Genomic DNA, 19,124 nt, shown 5'->3' on the forward strand with positions numbered 1-19,124 from the left:
CAACAGAGAACATTACATTTTAGAGAGAATATTACAGAACATTGTCAATGAGGAAATTTTGTTTTGCTTGAGTATGTATATTTGTTACGTGCTTTTTTCTTTTTTTTCAGTTGGAAGGGGAAAGTAGAAGGAAGGGAAAAAAAGAGTTATTTAAAAATAAAAAAAATTATAAATACAAAAATATGTATAAAGAAAAATATTTGCTGAATATATGAAATTAGGTCATCAATAAATAATTAAGGGAAGAACAAACCAATAGGAGCAAAGAAAAGAACAAGCAAACAAATTGAGAGAAAAGGAGAGGAACAAACATCACAAATTTACTGAGTTGCAGAGAAGACTGGACAGAAAATCTGAGATCACGGGTCATTAGTGGGAGAGGCTGAACCATAGAACCTCCAACCTCCTCCTTCCCTCCCATCCCCATCCTTCCCTTGTACCTGATAACTCAGCCCCATGTTCATCAGCATCCCCATATTCAAACTCCAGGTTGGGACAGTCCACCGAGCCCTGAAATGAAGATGCCTTGGTTATATAAATGGAGAAACTTTCTTCAAAGGCTGCTTGGGCTCCTTCTTCATTGCCTTCTCCCACCCCCAATTTCCCTTGATTTAGCAGACCAAAGCCAGAGTTGCAAAAGAAGATCATACCTGGTCCTCCCACCTGGGAGGAGGTCTGTTCAGACATTTACTTACCCTTTCCAAGGAACATCAAAGTTCAAGAGAAAAAGTCAGTGGTTAGTCTTAAAGACTGGATACAAAAAGGGAAACTGAGGACATGGAAAAAGAGAAGTAGAAAAAGGAGCTGATGTGAAAATCATGGCATATATCCTAATATATAAATCATAGCATATATCCTAATATTCATTTCAACTTACAAACAAAACTAGAAGAGAAAAAGTTGATCTGAAGGAAAATAGGAATTTACAAAAATCACAGAATCTACATTTTTATTGATATAGGGAATTCAGAGATGAGGAAACTAAAGCACTGAAAGAGGAACGGGGAGGGGAGGGGGAGAGGGGGAAAGAGGGAGAGGAGGAGAGGGAGAGGAGGAGAGGGAGGGAGGGAGGGAGAGAGAGAGGGAGAGAGAGAGAAGGAGAGAGAGAGAGAGAGACAGAGAGAGAGACAGAGAGAGAGAAAGAATGAGAATCTGAAGAAGCCATGTTGGGGGCCCAGAGAGCCTAAATTCTGCCAAAAACTCAGTGTGAGATCTTAGGCAAGTCATTCTCTCCAGGCTTCACTGATCTGATCTGTAAAATGAGGGGGTTGAACTGAATGATTTCTTCTGGCTGTAATACTGTGGTTCTATTGAATGTATGAGTAAAGGGAGCTTGTAGTGAAGCCGATCATAAGGAGAGAATATTTTAGTAGAGTGATTAAGTCCCATATTCCAACAGACATTCTCTTCTCCATGTGAATGCCCCTCCCAGAGATGAAGATGTCAATATCCATATGTGCCCATCCCATGTTAGCAGATCAAAGGTCCTTCAAGCTCCATATTCCTATAATTGTACCATTGTACCATTAGGCCGGGGGGGGGGGGAGGCAGGGGGGAAGAGAAACAGTCAAATAATGTCCCTGCACAAGCAATGTTTCATCCCATCATTGTGGATATGGATATGAGAATCATCTACTTTTGAATGCAGTGATTTGTGACTCAGTTACATTCAATAAATATTTACTAAGGACCTACTATGTGCTAGTCACAGAAAATATAAGTAAGAAAAAGACAATCTGTCTTCAAAGAATTTATAATCGGGTGAAGAAAGACAAACTGTTTTAGGGTGGAGGGTGGGGGACACTAGGGGGTAGACTTTATAGGAACATCGTGTTCTGTGGAGTCCAAGCAGAGCTGCTGATGAATGGGAGTATCTCAGGATGCTTGTGGGCAGGCTTAATGAAGAGGTAGTCAAATCTTGTCCCAAATGTACTCCGAGGTCTAAAGGGCTACCTTTTTAAGTAGCTCAGATATGAGATTAGCCTTCGCTTCTGCCTTCACCTGGGAAGGGGCTCTAGGACTCAGAGAAGCCTCTCTCCCCTAAGGACTATTCTCTCCCATTACACCAGAAAAGGCAAGGAGAGATCTGAAGGTGAACAGTCATCATATCTGACACCAGACACACTAATGATGGGGGACACACTGAGAGAGAGCGCGGCAGCTTCTCTGGCTCTCAGAGAAGGTGGGGAAGAGCTAATTTTTAGGACAGCCTGTTGGCAGGAAATGAACACTGAGATGATCCAGTTAGCAATGAGTTACAGAACAGGGAGAATAGAAATGAAAAAAATTAAGATGCAGCCCCAGGCAGACAGGGGCTAAGCTGCTGCTCTCTGCAGGTAGGAGGAAGGGATCCTGCAGAAACCATACTGGTTAGTCAAAGCAAAGCTAAAAGGCTGAAGGGGCTCGGGGTCACTGTCTCTTCAAAAAGCATATATTCTGATAGACAGAAAGGAGCCTAGGGAGTCCCAGATTCCTTGGCTCTAACCAGCAGCTCTCCTAGGAGCATGCTATCAGTATGATCATGGGCAAGTGGTTTTCCCTCCCTTTAGTTCCTATCTTCCTGCCACCCACAGCCACAAAGAAGAGGGGCATTGCATACCCCAACAAGGTTTACCATTTGCTCACGGGGAGCCCTTAGGTCTATCCAGAAAAAAAGATTTACTCTATATGCCTAATGGGCCATTTTTAATGGGAAGGGATTATACCCATTCAGGACCAGTTCAGATCCATTAACCCCTGTGGGAAGGGAAGCTCCCCAGCTCGGACTTGATCTTTTTCTTGGACAAAGGCTCAAGAAACCATAAATTCAACTTTCCTGATCCATCCAGTTCCTTTCACCCAACCTGCTCACCATTTCACTGAGAATTCTGTTTGGGGAAAAGATGAAAAAACCTGGTCAGCAAATACTCCTGCCAGATACTCTCAAAGGGCAAGCCAGACTGTAGTAGTAACCCTTGTAAAGGCTTTCAGGTGATAGCCAGTTGTTAGTTCCCTCGTTCAATAAACACCAACTGAATGTTTTTTCTGTATAAAAGTCTTTAGAATTACAATTTTAGAGCTGGTAGGGACCAGAGCATCTAGCCCAACCCTCCTCCATTTTACAGTTGAGGAAACAGAATGAGGATTTGCCCAAGGTCACAAGAAGAAGTAGGGGCTTAAACCCAGGTCTTTGGCTTCTTCTCTCTACCCTACTCGGAGGCCCTGAGGATAAAACTAACTACCAGCCAATATGGAGAAGGAGCAGGCAAGGCACAGGCACCCCGTCTATCCCTTTCTAAGGTTTCTCTGCGGTCCTACAAAGGGTCCCAGCTTAGAAAGGAGGCGTACGGGAACACATGCATTTATCCAGTCTACATGAAGTCGCCCAGGGGCTGAGGGAGTACTGGCTGGGTCCCCCGGCAAAAATGAAGAGGGAGCCCCCCAAGTATAACGGACTTGGGTTCCAAATCCACTGGTTCTACTTCTTACTCCTGTGTGATTATGCTCAAGTCACTGAAACTCCTTGGGCCTCGGTTTCCCAGCCTGTAAAATGAGAGGTTTGGACTAGGACTTCCAAGGTGCCATCCAGCTTGAGATCTTTTGGGTTCTATTACCTACGGGGGGAAGAGACGGGCCCGGGGCGGGGGCCGAGGGCCCCTCGGCCGGCTCGGGCGCGGTACCTCTGGGGAGCTCGCTCCCTTTCCGCCCTCCCCTCGCCGCAGCACCTCCGGTCTCTTCCCTGCCCCTGCACAAGACACTGCCCACCTCAGACTCTCTCCGCTGGTTCTTGAACATTTCCCGGCCCTTAGGCGACGCCTGCTTTCCCTTGCTGCCTCCTCCTCCTCCGTTGCTGTTACCGTTCCCAGTTGGGCTGCCAGCCCCGGGCCCGACGCCGTTGGGGTCCTCCATGCAGCTCCCCGCGACAGTTCAGCCCGCTCTGCCAGGAGCTTCCAGGGCAGCAGCACGCCCAGGGGAACCGTCCCCGCGACACTCACACCCCGGGAACCCCCCCAGACCCCGCCCCCCATCTCTATTGGCCAAGGCAACTTAACGGCAGCTCCACCCCGAGGTGGGATTGGTCGGGGGGGTGTGCGGGGCGGAGGTTGAGGCTCATTCAGTTTTTGAGTTGTTCAGCCCCGGGCTAGGGTACTTCTGCTCCCCAGAGTACCCGCCGATCTCTAGGCCTCGGCTCCCCCGGCCAGCCATTCCCGGATTTGAGACTCAGTTTTTCTAAATTCTGAAAGGGAGGGGTTTTAAGCTGTCATTTCCCTCCCCCCCCCCCCCCCCCCCCCCCCCGAGCTGTAACTGATCCTTTCAAGAAAGCATCTTCCAGGGCTTGCCCCCAGGTGTCTCTCCCTCTCCTACAATTTCCAGCAAAGGATCAGAGAACATCTAGTCCAGACTCTTTACAGATGAATAAATCGGGTTTCGAGATGGGAAACCCAAGGCCCCGCAGCTAATTAGTTTCCAGTTCACCTTTATTTTCCATGTACTTGAACTCTAGAAGGAACTGAGCCTGTTGAGCCTGAAGAAAAGAAGTCAGGATAGTTTTGTTCAAATAAAGGAAGGATTAGTCAAGTTTTGTTCGGCCCCCAAGTGTCCGACCAGGAGCAATGAGCAAAATTTGCAGAGGCGAATGTCATGGAAATCCTATCAATGACCGCTGTCTAGAGGTAGAATAGCTCATCCCCAATGGTGGTGGGTTTCCCCTCTTTGGAAGTCTTCCAGAAGGGGCTGAATGACGACTTTTCAGGTACATTATAGAAGAGATTCCTTCATTTATGGATTACACTAAATGGCCACTGAGGTCCTTTCCAATTTTCAATACAAAGTAGATCCACTCGTGGCTCTCTTCAACAAAGAAATGATGCAAACCAGTTCCAATTGTTCAGTGATGAAGAGAGCCGTCTACACCCAGAGAGGAACATGGGAACTGAGTGTGGACCACAACATAGCATTTCTACTCTTTTCATTGTTTCTTGCTTACATTTAATTCTGCTTTTTTTTTTTTTTTACTGGTTTGATCCAATTTTTCTTGTGCAGCACAATAATTATATAAACATGTATGCATATATTGGATTTAATATGTGTTTCTATCATGTTTAACACATATTGGGCTACTTGTCAAGAGGGGATGGGGGAAAGGAGAGAAAATTGGAATACAAGGTTTAGCAAGGGCTAATATTAAAGATTGGGCATGCATATGTTTTGAAAAATAAAAAGCTTTTAAAAAAGTAGATCCACTATAGGACAGCATTTATTTCTATCTATATGCTTGAAAGACAGAAGAGTCATAAGTGCATATTGACAAATATTTAAATCAAGATACAATGATCTATCTCTCCTATTATGTTCTTCCAGGAGGACGACTTAAAATATCAAACATTTTGTAGATCTGCTGAATGGATATTTTCACCTTGGATCTTCACTAACCGATCCCAGGTGGGCTGCAGAATGGTTTTTGTTCATCCTCCTGACTTCCATCATTTTTCTCCTCTAAGATGCTGATGCTGAGATCACCTGCTGAACTACTAGCATGTGGATCCAGGAGATCTCAGCCTCTGAAACTCATGAGATTCTTGACAAGGCTAGAAATAACCTCCTCAATATTGCTATTCAATCACCTGTGATTTAGGAAAGAAACCCAAAGCAGAAGAGGTAACCAGAGCCTCAGCTAGATAAAAATATGCACTTACTGCCATTTTTTTTTAAGAGAAAAAAAAATCCCATTCTTAAGTTAGTGGAAGTAATGGAGAAATTTTAAAAGTTTTGATGTTTGACAGGAAGAGGAAGCAATAGCAGAAATTTTCTCTTGGAATTCTACTGAGTAGCTCATTTTATTCAATGACCAATGCTTTTTGTCCTTTTCCCTCAAACACCATCAGTGGGACCAAAGGCCCAACAGGGAACCTCTGTTTGAAAAAGTTCTTTGGCACAAGGCCAGGACACATGCTCTCAGAAATGGGCCAATTATAAGGTTTAGCTCTATGGAAAGTCCTCAGGACAGAGTGGATCAGGGCAGGGCTCCCTTGATTACCTCTGTTAGAGATACAATTTGTTTTGATACAAAAGAATATATCCAACAAACATTCAAACAACTTTCTCCCCAGTACATTTCCCTAAAATCATTAAACAGAACCTCCTAAGTGATTAGACTAATTACTAAATTCACCTTTGCAGTTTACTGATTGTTAACAGGATACATCTTTTAATTTCAATGTTTTACTATCCACAGGGTCAGTGTTGGGAAAAAAAAAAGGATCTTTGAGCTGAGTTTTTGTTGGCTTTTTGTGTTGTCTTCACCACCTTCTGGAGTACAAAGATATTCTTAATTTTGCATCACTTCATACAAAAAGTTTCTTTGGCATCTCTAGATTCACTATTCCTTCTAGAACAATAATATTGCATTTTGTACAGTTTATACTTGTTCCCAGGCTACATTACTGGAAATGCAATTTTTCTTCAGATTTTAACTATTCATATACTATGAATACTATATTCATAAAATATAGTTATGAACTTTTAAATATTTGAGTATTAGTCTTTATTAACACCTTTGGAGCATAAATACAAGTATAATCAATTTGATAACTTTTCTTGTACAATCCTAATAGTCTTTTAGAACTTTTGGGCCAATTAACAGCTCTATCAACAGTGAATTCGAAAGCCTGTCTTCCCAAAGCTCCTTTGGGGCTACTTTCAATAGGTGATCAATCTATTAAACCTATCCAGCACTAAAAGCTATTCAATCTTGCCTTGATAGTTATTTAAATTTTCTCTTGGAATTCCTCTGAGTAGCTCATCTTATTCAGTGACCAATGCTTTTTGTCCTTTTCCCTCAAACTCCATCAGTGGGACTAAAGGCCCAACAGGGAACCTCTGTTTGAAAAAGTTCTTTGGCACAAGGCCAGGACACATGCTCTCAGAAATGGGCCAATTATAAGATTTAGCTCTATGGAACAAATTTAAACAGAAATTATAAAGGAATTCTTGTAGAAGAGGGTTGAGCTATGAGATATTTAACGGTATCATCCAACTCTGAGATTTTCTAATTCATAAATCACATAGATCAGAGAGGGTGCATGGTGACTTTTGAAGGAGGGATGGTCATGCCATTTTGCTTTGATACTTATCTTAGTTTCATTTCTATTTTTTTTAAACTTTTAACTCCTCCTCCACCTCCAGAACTTTTCTCTGCCAATCCTTCCCCATGGATAGTGTGGTAAATAATAAAAGAATGAAAAAAAGTTATCAATATTTAGCACTGTATATATATATAAAATATGCACATATATATAGTAATATAAATGTCAAAGGAGAAATAATCCCTGCTTTAAAGGAGTTTATATTCTAATAGGGAACATTAAAATAGAGGGGGATGGTGGACCAAGGAGGAAGTTTTGGTCTAGAGATTTGACCTATAGGATAATATAGATTCATTATTGGGTCTAAAGGTGTGGAAAGTGGGGTGGGGGTTATATAGAAGAGGATACACATACATGCATATATATACACGCACACAGGGAGAGACAGAAAGAGGAAAGGAGGGCAATGTGGCCAGGGTGGTAATTGGATGGGATGCGAAAGTAAAAGCCTAGGATTCAATCCAGTGTTTTTCTATGGGCCATGCCATAAAACAATAATGATTTTTCCCTCCCTCCCTTCTTTTTTCCTCCAAAACAGATATGGAGGCAGGAGGGCTATCAAAGAACAGACAAGAATTACCAAATCTGGGGAAAAAAACCTATTCCCGTTCCCCTCCTTCTGTTCTTCTTCCCTTTCTCCCTTTTTCTCTCCACACACCTTTCACAGAGTAGGCCATGATTTCTAAGGAAGCACCAGGCTTAAGGCCAAAACTTTGATTTTCTCTTTCCTTTTTTTTTTTTTTTTTGTTAAATAAGTCAGATTCCAAAAGAGCCAAACTTTGTTTTACAATTCATTGTGAAGGAGAAAAGGGAGGGTGTTGAGGGACAGGACACAACCCACGCCTAGCCCCACTCAATGTGAAAAACCTGCCACAGCACAACCCACGAGTGTCTCTTATTAAAGAACTAATTATTCTGCCTTCTTCCTCCCTTCCCCCCCACCAATTTCTTCTGTTTTCCCGGGGTGAGAATGTGAGTGAGGATCGACAACTCCCAGAGCTCCATGTTTTTTCTTTACCTGCTGAATCAATCAATAGTGGGACAAAAAGATAGAAGAGTGAGGAGGTGAATTTTATGACCTCTTTTTCTGCTCACCCCAAATGTGCTACCTCTTAAATAGAAAGGAAACCTAGTCTTCCTGATGGAAAAAGCACTGGACTTGGGAACTGGAAAACTAGGGTTCCTGTCCCAGTTCTTCCACTAAATCATTGTGTGCAGTTAGACAAATCATTTTGCATCTCACTTTGTATCCTTCCTTTAGAGAAAGAGTCCTAAGTTTGGATTTAGGAGACCTAGGTCTATTCCCACCTTTGCTAACCTTGTACAAGTCACAGTCTCATTTGGGAAACATATCACTTTATTTATACAATGAAATTAGACTAGATGATCTCTGCAGTTCCTTCCCATTCTGGATTTCACAAACCATATTACAACCTTAGTTTCTTCATTCACTTGTCTCTGTTTTTGGTTGTTGCAGTTGTGCCTGAATCTCTGTCACCCTATTTGCGGTTTTCTTGGCCATAATACTGGCATGATTTGCCATTTCTTTCTCTGGTGCATTTTGCAAATGAGAAAACTGAGGCAAATAGGTTAACCCACTCACCCAAGTTACAGGCCAGAACTGAATGCAAGATGATGAGCCCTCCTGATCCCAGGCCTGGCAGTCTTCATTTGCTAAAGTTGGACAATTGCAGTAATTAGCCCAACCCTCTTCATTTTATAGTTCAGGAAACAGAATTAGGACATGTCCAGATCAGAATACCTAGGTCTGTGGAGGGTAGGGGAGAGGGGAATTACTATAAAAACTGCTTCATAAAGTCTTTTAGAAACTATCTCATTTCAGTTTTTTCCATAAAATAGGTAAGAGATCAAAACCAGGGGCTTGGTCCTCAAACATATGTCTATCTGTTCTTACTTATTACAGACTGAAGATACAAGGTACTTCTCATGCCTAGGAAGAGGAAGGAAAGAAAGCTGCCTAGGAGCAGAACTTGGGACTGGGAGAATGGAGGGCTAATTTAGGAAGCACTAATCTCCTGGCAGGCAGAACAGAGACCACAAACTCTAGTTATAGGGCGTTGGCTCAGATTCAACATTTTTTAGTTTGCCAACAAAGGAGGTTGTGATACCAAGAGGCATCCTTGACCATTGTGGCGCCGTGTGTCTGTTTGAGGATTGGTCACATTCTCCATCCAGCATCAGACCCATCAACTCTGATGATCACAGTTTAGACGGATATTCCTACTAGACAAGGTCCTGGAGCACAGCCACCCAACCTTTGTTATCAGTGCTCCAATGACCTTTAGTACTAGCCTACTGATATAAGGAGGGGCTTTCTGAGTTACACAGATCTTTTCAAGACTGCTGGGTGTACAGCCTCAGAGTTGGATGTGGCTTTCTTCAGCCTGATTGGGACTTCTGTTCTAACTAGTTGAGATAACTGGCTCTGAGGTGGTTGAATCGGCATTCTAAGTCTAAGACTTTAGAAAAGCTGCTTAGGAATAAAAGCACAGAAGGTGCTAGAGTGAGAGGTGCTGGAAATCAGAGATCCTGCCTCCCCACTGTTGCCTACAGGACTTTCAAAGTTACGAGGGATAGATTCTGCTTCTTAGGTGGAGAAACAGTTAGCCTGGAAGAGTTTCAATTTAGGGGATCACAGAGGTAGTAGGGTCCAGTGGCCACTGAGTATAAATCATATGTGAATAAGAATTCAGCTCACAATACTTCTGATTAATAACCAACCAATGTTTACCTAAATTATTTCCACTGAGGGCAATAATCATGTTGCCCTAAGCCTTCTTTTCCTATATTAAATATCCCTAGTTTCCTTAATTGATTTTCAAAGCACCAGAAGTCTTTAAGCAATCCTGTTGCCTTCCTCCAGATTACTGATGCCATTCCTAGATTAGGGTACTCAGAAGGGAATACTCAATACTTACTAAGCACCTACTATGTGCCAAATTAATATTTTGCTGTCTTGTACTGTCCAGCTACAAATCTGTGATGCTATAGTCTTTTTGAATACTGCTATCAGATGTGTTAGCTATCCCTAATAGTTTTGTCATTTTTCTAATGAATATATTATTTATTCCTTTACCCAATAAAATGCATAGCATCAAGCTCAGATTTCTTGGGAATTCCACTAGAGAATATCTTTCAAATTAACTTCAAATCATTTTGAATGCCACACATTTCAAAAAGGGTATTCAGGAAAAAAGTGATCAACATTGTCAAAAACCAGAATTTGTGTCACATCCTTGAGTGCAGCCCAGAATTAGTAGGAATAGCTAAGTCTATTCCATAAGAAGCCTCCAGGCAAGGTGGAAGGAAATAAGGATAGCAGGGAATTATGAATGCAGAAAGAATTTAGGGATGAAGATAACCATATTGTGGGCATGGCATGGAGCAAGTGATGGGCTAATGACGGCCGAGCATATTTTTACCTTGACCACAAACAAATAACAGGCAGTTTAGTGTATTATCTGGTACTGGTTTAACTAAAAAAAATTCTCGAGATTTCTCCCACTCCTCTCCCTGATTCTGCCTACCCAAAGGCTTCACTTCAATTCAAATGGCACTGTGAAAAGTCCTATGAAAACAAAAATGAAAAAAATCACAGTTCTTACCTTGATATGACTTGTATGCTAAATAGCATGTAATAAAAGCAATAAACAGATTCAGACCAAAGATTCTAAGAAAGTTTGAGAAAGAAGATGGAATTTTTGGGTGTGGATATGTGATTTCCCTTCAGATTTTATGCCCCAACGCTACTGGCTCTCTTCTGTAGGAAGGGGAATGTCCTGACCATAACATCTGTAACTCCAAAAGAAATAACCTGGCTCAACAGGTTGGTAGATGTTTCAGCCTTTCAAGTTTTTTGCTCAGATTCAGGGTTTCTCCCTCATTTTTTGACCAAAGAGAGACATCTTTCATCTGGGTCACATTCCTACTTGGCAACAGCAATAAATACACTCAGAGGACTGGATCAATTTGTGAACATTTTATTTGTGTTTTGAGATTACAGAATAGTTATTGCTGATCTAATACAATCACTCAGACATGAAGATTTCCAACAGTCTTTTGGAATGGTAGATCCTCAAAGATTTTATTTCCTTTTAGTAGAATGACAATAAGAATTAGATGATTATTTTATGTGATATATATGTCTATATACGTATATATATATATGTATATATATATTGAGTTCAGAACTGAATGACTTGTCCATGTATAATTTGCTGGTGTTGCCTATTTTCTGTTCCTAATTTCTTAATTAAAAAGCATTATGCAACAATGCATTTTGATTTCTTTTTAAAAATCACGACAGAGTTTAATGCTGAGACAACCATAGGAGCATAGCAGCAATTCTGGATCTGTTGAGAGAGAAGCCAGCAGCAGAAAAAGCTTTATAGGAGTGCATGGCTATGGGGAGCTGTGCTCAGAAGTGGGAGAGGGAGGGAGGACATTCAGTTTTATTTTTCTTATTTAAAAAAAATATATAAATATCTACATAGAAGTTAAAATAAGGACTAAGAATCAATAAATTCAATGATGAGAACAGCACCTCCGACAGGCTGGAGCCAGACACAGAACAAGTAGCTCTTTCCTCTGTTCCCAGATAATTGGCTGTGTACCTGAAGCATTAATCTGATAGGTCCCAAACTCAAGATGGACAAGGAAGGGTACGCCTAGGTGTCAAACTAAGGATATCTAATTCCTGGTTCCAGTCTGGGGATAATGGGCACAGACTCCAGGAGAAGTGAAGATAGGTTATCTGGAACTCAGATTACTCTGGGTGACAGCACTGGCCACTTACCCTGGGAATCTAGGGCACCACCTTCTTCATCTTAATTTATATAAGACAAGGAGTTCTTTAACAAACTGAGTAGTCCATAATCTGTAACTTCCAGGTACTGGGCTCTGTACAGAACCAGGCCCTTTAGAACAGTAGGCTGGGGCCTCTGACTCAAGGGAAAGTCAGAGTCCAAGGTACCTGACTGATAGACTCTGCTATTTGGGAGATTGGGGGACCAATAAGTGCCCATGAAACATGACACTGCATAGGAGAGAAGGGTAGAGTGGAGCAGGTCAGAAGGAACTGTCTGCTGAAGAATCTAGACATCAATGATCTTCCTTAGAAGGAAGCTTAATAGAGTTCAGAAAGGATACCCTCAAGTACAAGAGCTTAAATGGGATTCAACAATTGCCCATAGTTCTCTAGAGGATTGGGTTTGTAGATTAGAATCTAGCAAATATAGTTTGCTGAGGCAAACAGTCACCTGTCTAAGCCTCTCCTCTCCATATCCCCAAAGGTAAGGTCACTTCCAGGCTGGCCCTGAGGGTAAAAGATGAAGATTAGGTAAGGCCTGAAGGGGTGGAGTAGGGCAAAAGAATTTAAGTGTAGCCCTGGAAGACCTGGCCTAGGTCAAAGCTATCCTGAAAGACTAGAAGTAATCCAGATGATATTCTAAAACCAAATGGTTTATGGTAGCTTTCAGGGAGGTCTGAAGTTCCCAAGTGGTCAGAGATAGCTGGGTCTGCCCTAGATCCAACCTAACACTGACATCAATCCCTGGAATCCACTCAATCTCTTTGGGTTCTTTCAGACCAATCAGACCCATGCAAGAATTGGCTCAGTCCAGTCCTGTACCAGCACCAGGCACTTCCAAGGGAAAAAACAAAGCTGAATACACAGTGGGGAATGAGCTAGAGCTCAGGACTCTGATCTTAACAAATTCTACGTGATATTAGCATTGCCTCAGAAATCACCCTGAGATGATGGACACCACAGGATTCTTAGACAGAAGTGAGGACTGGGGGTGGGAAAAGAGAAGGAAGAGGCTGGGCAGAGAGATTTCAGCAGAGAAGAAAGAACACAAGCCAGACAGTGGAGAAACTGGATCGTGGCTCCATTGCTGGTAACGACCACAGGGATAAATATTTGATGAAGTAGGACTAATCAAACTAGCTTGTGATCCTCTGGACATATAAGTCCAGTGATACTATAAAATGGCTCAGCCACTTAATCAAACTGGAAATCCCTCAGAAGACAGGAATTCTTAGCCAATTTAGAAGGTGTTCCAAATTTGCTAAATTGCAGGCTGGGGAACCTGTTCCATTATTGAACTCTAAACATACTTGAGCTGCCTGAGAAATATTCACATATTCTTTCTTTGCTCAATCTCAGAGGCAATTCTGGGCAGCCACAGGAAGGTGGGGAGAAACCGAGTCTTAGAAATTCTCCTCCAAGATTATTCCAATTTTGCCTAGAGGGGATTCCTGAGACATTATCCAGTCATATGGCATGAGAACAAAGTGACAGATCCTCTGGATTTGGTTCCCACTTCCTGAGCAGAGCTTTGGTTGAGTTGGAAAACTGGCTTAAAAAAAAAAATCCAAGCAATACCAGAGCTGCCGAGAAAGTCATGGAGGCACAGTCTCCTGAGAATCAATGTCCAAATGGCCATAAACATATAAACAGGACTCTTGGATAAGAAAAGGGACCCCCAGTAGAGGCAGGTGTAGCTGAATTTTTGTGGGGTTCACTGAAACTGTCACCCTTCCCCCTCAATAGCTTTGTCAGAGAAGGCAGTGATAGTGCTGGCCAAGGCTGAGGCCCTATGGCCATGCTGACTGAGAGGCTTTCCAGAGTCCTCCCTTAGGGAAGGATGAGAGGGTACTGAAGAGTTACTGAAGATCTGTCACAAAACTCCCCTCCCCCTCTCCCTCCCCCTCCCACCCCCCCTCAAAAAAAAAATCCTTGGGGACAAAGACTCAGGAATCCCTGAATGTACCTTGGACAACAGACACGGCCATGACAAAAACTCAAAACTAAAGGAGAATGATGCAGAAGATGCAAGGGGTGGGTGGAGGGGGGCTCCCCACTCCCTTTCTTCCTTCCTCCCAGTCCATCCTCCATGGCTCTCACAGCCTCAGGGCAGTAACCACACCATGGGCTGAGGCTGAGGGCACAGGATTCTAGTTTTTAATAAATAAATACTCTAACACATGGTCTATGGGATGAGCATGGCGGGCGGCTCTGACCAGGGAAGCAGCTTGCTGGGTTTTGTCCTGTACAGTAGAGGAGAAAAGAATTGGGGTCCTGTTCCTTAAAATGTCGTCTGGCTTCAATTACAGGAACTTAATATCTAGAGGGAAAAAGAAACCAGAGAAGGTGAGGCTGCCAGGCAGTGGTAGCAACCACCAACCTGAAGAGATGGGGAAATAGAGACTCTGACAGAAATGACTCTGTCAGAAATGATGTAAAAGGCTTCTCCCAAAGGGCCCAGATTTCATTTTGGGAAGGGGATACCAGGATCCTTGTTCCAGAAAAGGAAATAACCCAGTCTCCTCTACACAGAAAAATGGAGGGAAAGGGACAAGACTTAATGCTAGGGGCAGATTCTCCCTGCCAGGGACAACCCTGACCGTACGTGTCACAGGTGCCCCCATCAGGACTTTTTTCTAGTAGAGGAGTTAAGTTCTGCCTCCTTCTTGCTTACCCAGGGGTTTCCCAAAGGTCTCCCTGTGCCCCTGAAGCCCAAGTCACCTGTAGTAGTTAGGTTTGAAGGGTCCGTTCTTGTTGAGGCCCAGGTACTTGGCCTGCTCATCTGTCAGCTCTGTCAGGTGTGCATCAAAGGTGGGCAGGTGAAGACTTGCCACATACTCATCTGGAATAAGCCCCAGAACCAAAGTGTAAGTTTGGGCTTCTGCACTTTCCAACCCAATTCTAGGGTATGAATACTATAGCTTCTAGAACTGTTCTAATATTCCTCCTTACCCCGACCCTTTTTCAGTTTCTTTGATTATTCTTCAGATGCTTTCAGGCTCACCTTTGTTCCCCAAACTGATGGAGCCAGCAACAAGGAGGTGCTGACATCTACAGAAGTGCTAGAGGTTGAGGAACTAACACAGGGACAGAGGCAAGAAGCTTGAAGAGCCTGAGACCCAATGTCAGTCCTGCCCTGGGCTCAATGCAGTTATGGGTTATTTGGTGGCACTGTGGGCCTGTTTCCCCTTTTGTCAAATCAAGGAAAGTTGGGGGTGGGGTGGGAGGGTGGAGTGCTGAGTCAGAAATGGTTTGGGGACTGCCAGTAGCTCAGGGTGAAGAGAGCAAAGCAGAGGTGACCCTCTGAGCGTCACTTGGCACCTCCTTTTCCTCTCAAAGGCCGTGGCAATGGAAAACAGCCTTCCCATCTCTTCTGCCACTATCCAGAAGCTATGCTACGTCACAGAGCCAGCCTTAAGGGCCGGGACTCCCAGCTCCGGCCTGGCCTCTTTCTGGTTAGATAAGTTTGTCTCGGATGAAATGATAGGGGAAGAGCAACAGCCAAAGGCGAGAGGGTTGGTTTGAGAGGGTGAGATTTAGTACAGTGAGAGAGAGTCGGGATTAGATGGCAGCTTTTGCTCCCAGAGAGCACTCTGATGGGGAGAGCTCAGGGAGGGCGAATTTAGAGTTAAGAACATTCAGAGTAAGTAGGGGAGTGAGCACAGATCTGCTATGTGCAGTTTACTCTGCATTCCCTGGAAGGAAAGAGGCTCTTTCTGTGGATTATGTCGTAAATGAGGACAGACTCTGAGAAATGGAAGAGAGAAGAGCCTAGTGTGTCACGGGCTCATAGAAAGTTGGGACACGTCTAAACAAACAACAATGTGGTAAGTCCTCAATCCCCCAACTCAGTGTTGATGCTAGGAAAGAGCGAGGAATATTCCTGAATTACATGGTTATCTGAACTCTTCCTGAACTCTTTCCAATTCAAATTTGAAGGAAACAATCCAGAAGAAAGAGTATGTAGAATGATATAGGTCATGAAGCATGCCAGAGCTGGAAGAGACTTGAAAAACCAAAATTCAAAACCATCATTTTTTAGTTAAGGAAACTGAGGCAGAATGAGATTAAGTGACATGGCCAGGGTCACACATTAAGTGTCTAAGGTTGGATTTGAACCTTGGTTTTCCAGACTCCAGGTTCTACTCACTAACTCTTCTACATATATGTGTATACACACACACATACACACACACACACACATGCATGCATATATAAATACAAATTAGATATGCACATCTACTTCTCTCTATATAAAACAAACACATATACACTTGCACATGTATGTATATATAATATGCACATATGTGATTATTTTATTATATTGTTGGCTTCTTTTGCAATTCTATATATTTTGTTTTAGATTAGAAACTAGAATAGATTCCAAAGATAACTGGCAAGACCCTGAGGTCCTCCTCAAGTTGAATGGCTGATCATTTAGGCTTTATTGCAGAAAGCACAGCTTAGGGGCTGGCTGGGTTGTTTGAATGCCAAATGTACATTTGCCTAAATGACTACTTTACAGAGAACTCACACAAAGCAAGCATTCACACACCTGTTACTCCCAAGAACTTTGGAATCATTTGTAAGATATGGGAGACACAGGTAATTCTGGCATAGGACTGCCCAGCATGGTAGGCCCTCTTCTCCCCAATTAAGATAAAACAGAAGTGCAAGAGTTCAGAAGAAAGGTGTGATGCCCAAATTCAGAGTTATTTCCATTCCAATGTTAATTGGGACTATTTGTGCCACACCTTTGATGGAGCCTTCTGAGTTCATATTGGTCTGATCAATCATAATCAGACATATTGTATGTATCAACCCCAATATAGTGATATCACTTTGATCCTTTCTTGACCATGAAGAACAACAATCAATACATTTTATTTTGCATGAAAAAAGAACATTCTGAGATGGAATTGATAGGTTTTATTAGACTGTCAAAAGTTTCACTGATATGCAAAAAGGTCAAAAATCCTTGGATGATATCAGAAATAAGTCTCTGATATTCTGAAGGATGCAGTTTTATGTGGAAAATACTTTTCTCATCAGGATTCAGTTTGGGGAGCCACGGGAAAGGGGGAAGGAAAGAGAAGCATGAAAAAGCCATTATGGTTATTGTAAGATATTGTTAGGAGCCTAAGATGTTAGTTTGGAGAAGCAACTGAGTCTGGGAACAGGAAAAAATAAAGGAGTGATTGCAGGTGATAACTTGGCAGGAGAGGGAATGAATAGGAGTGTGGAGGCAGTGGTTGGACAATGCAGTAAGGAAGCAAGAAGTGATGAAGGATGGGTGAATGCCACAGGAGTTTTGCTGTGTTCTGGGTCCTAGTGTCTACATGTGTTAGGGGTCATCATGTTAGAAAAAAACTGACCAATTGAGTTTCTCCAAGGGAAGAGAATGGGCTCAAAAAAAATCAAGGGTATTAGTCTCCAGCAGTAACTGTGTGACTGATGTATCCTTAACTTTTGATACCTTCAGGAAGTCCTACTGCCCATACAGTAATTATCTATTTGTCTGTCTGTCTGTTTCTATCTATCTATTCTTGTATGTATCTATATCTTTATGTTTATATTTAGTTTGCAGACCTAAGGCTAAGAATCCCTGTTCTTGAACATTAGTGGTGTCCTGTTCTTAGATAAAATATGATACATATCAATCAATAAGTAATTATTAACAAAAAATAATAGCAATTATGCAACATTTTAAGTTTTGAAAAACACTTTATAAATATTGCCACATTTTATCCTCACAACAGCCCTGGGAGTTAGGTACCATTATCTCTTTTTTATAAAGAATAAACTGAGACAGAGATTGAATGATTTTCTCAGAGTTACAAAGTTATTGAGTTATCTAAGGCTAGATTTGAATTCTCCTCTTCCTGATTACCTAATCTGTCTTAATTGGGGAGTCACTGTGTAAGTAACTAAGATACATAGAAGGCCATGTGCCAAAGACATGGAAAGTACATTTAGAAAGGGGAAGGAATAATTGGAATGGAGATACCAAAGGCTTTCTGCATAAAGTGGGATTTCATGTTGAGGCCCTGATAAAGAGGTAAAGCATTCCAGAACTGGAATATAAATTTACTATGGTTAATTAGAAGGAAAGAAAGCCCTTGAAGCTGGAAGGGAGAGGAATGTATAAAGATTAAATCTTAATTTGAACTTAGCTGACACAAATATTCATGAAATATTCTACCTTCAACATGAAGCTTTCCTGATTTTCTTACCATCATCTATGATTGCCAACCCTCTAAATTTTTTGTATTTATTTATGGCATCTAACACTTATTAAGCACTTACTATATATCAGCCACTATAAACCATGTGGCTATCTCTAGTCATCCTGATCTATATCTTGCCACTGGACCATATCATGGAATTACCTCCCACAAACCACAACAGGTGGACAGGGCTCATCCTTACCCATTTTCTTGGGTAGCAGGTAGACATCCTGTTTATAGCGTCCTTCTGGGGCATTGTAAAGCTCTATCAAAGCCAGAGCCTGGAAATAAAGCAGAGAGAACATGACTCCCTGACAGGCCCTAGATCCCAATACCTATAATCCAGCAAGAAGAGCATTCTTCCCTCTGCTGATCTCACCTGAGTAGTGGCAGTGATGGAGAGCACAAATGTAGGCACTGTAGAGCAGCTCAGGTTCAGCAGGCGGCCCTAGGGAGCAATGGAGATGCACATGAGTGTTACCTGAAACTATACCTTTAAAGAGTAAAGGAAGGAGCAAACTGCTATCTTTTAGCCACAGACAAATATTCTGTAACTACCTGAGCTGAGAGGAAGAGTAGACTTGTTTGTAATCTGCCACAACAGTTAGCACCTGCAGGGATATATGTCAGAAGAAACCCCGCTTTTTGATTAACTGTTGTTTAGGAGTGCTACTAAAAGAAATTTGGTCAGTGAAATGAAGGTAAAAGGATTAGGATTCTAGTCATCCTGGACCAACTGCCTCTTGGGAATCCAGAGACTCTAGAAAACTTTATTCTTAGAAAGCTGTCTTCCTGCCATCTTCCATTGTCCAGGTGAATCTAAGGGAGCCTGACTATTAGAATGGGAGCTTGTAGGGAATGAATGTGCAAGACATCCCTTCCCCCATCCCACTTTATTTTCTGGGAAGCCTCAAAACCTCTCTCCTCAAGTCTGAGCATTAACAG

The 19,124-nt window shown here is 42.4% G+C and overlaps 2 protein-coding genes across 7 annotated transcripts in view; both read right to left on the bottom strand.

The window, feature by feature from the left end:
- Positions 1 to 3,974, bottom strand: part of STRIP2 (striatin interacting protein 2) — a 72,623-nt gene extending 68,649 nt beyond the window's left edge. For both annotated transcript variants that reach the window (XM_051962962.1, XM_051962961.1), the window contains exons 1-2: positions 3,745 to 3,974; positions 441 to 510 (exon numbers count right to left, since the gene is read on the bottom strand). In XM_051962962.1, the coding sequence (XP_051818922.1) occupies positions 441 to 510; positions 3,745 to 3,888 (214 nt within the window). In that variant the 5' untranslated portion in view covers positions 3,889 to 3,974. The remainder of the gene's footprint in view (positions 1 to 440; positions 511 to 3,744) is intronic.
- A 10,113-nt stretch (positions 3,975 to 14,087) lies between these two features.
- Positions 14,088 to 19,124, bottom strand: part of AHCYL2 (adenosylhomocysteinase like 2) — a 140,469-nt gene continuing 135,432 nt past the window's right edge. For 3 of the 5 annotated variants that reach the window (XM_051962965.1, XM_051962966.1, XM_051962969.1), the window contains exons 14-17: positions 18,559 to 18,627; positions 18,382 to 18,460; positions 14,674 to 14,794; positions 14,088 to 14,272 (exon numbers count right to left, since the gene is read on the bottom strand). In XM_051962965.1, the coding sequence (XP_051818925.1) occupies positions 14,266 to 14,272; positions 14,674 to 14,794; positions 18,382 to 18,460; positions 18,559 to 18,627 (276 nt within the window). In that variant the 3' untranslated portion in view covers positions 14,088 to 14,265. Of the gene's footprint in view, positions 14,273 to 14,669; positions 14,795 to 18,381; positions 18,461 to 18,558; positions 18,628 to 19,124 lie in introns of those variants that run through there. The other 2 variants (XM_051962967.1, XM_051962968.1) reach the window with 1 other exon arrangement.

The sequence above is a fragment of the Antechinus flavipes genome, chromosome 5, assembly GCF_016432865.1.
Source record: "Antechinus flavipes isolate AdamAnt ecotype Samford, QLD, Australia chromosome 5, AdamAnt_v2, whole genome shotgun sequence".
Lineage (NCBI taxonomy): Eukaryota > Metazoa > Chordata > Mammalia > Dasyuromorphia > Dasyuridae > Antechinus > Antechinus flavipes.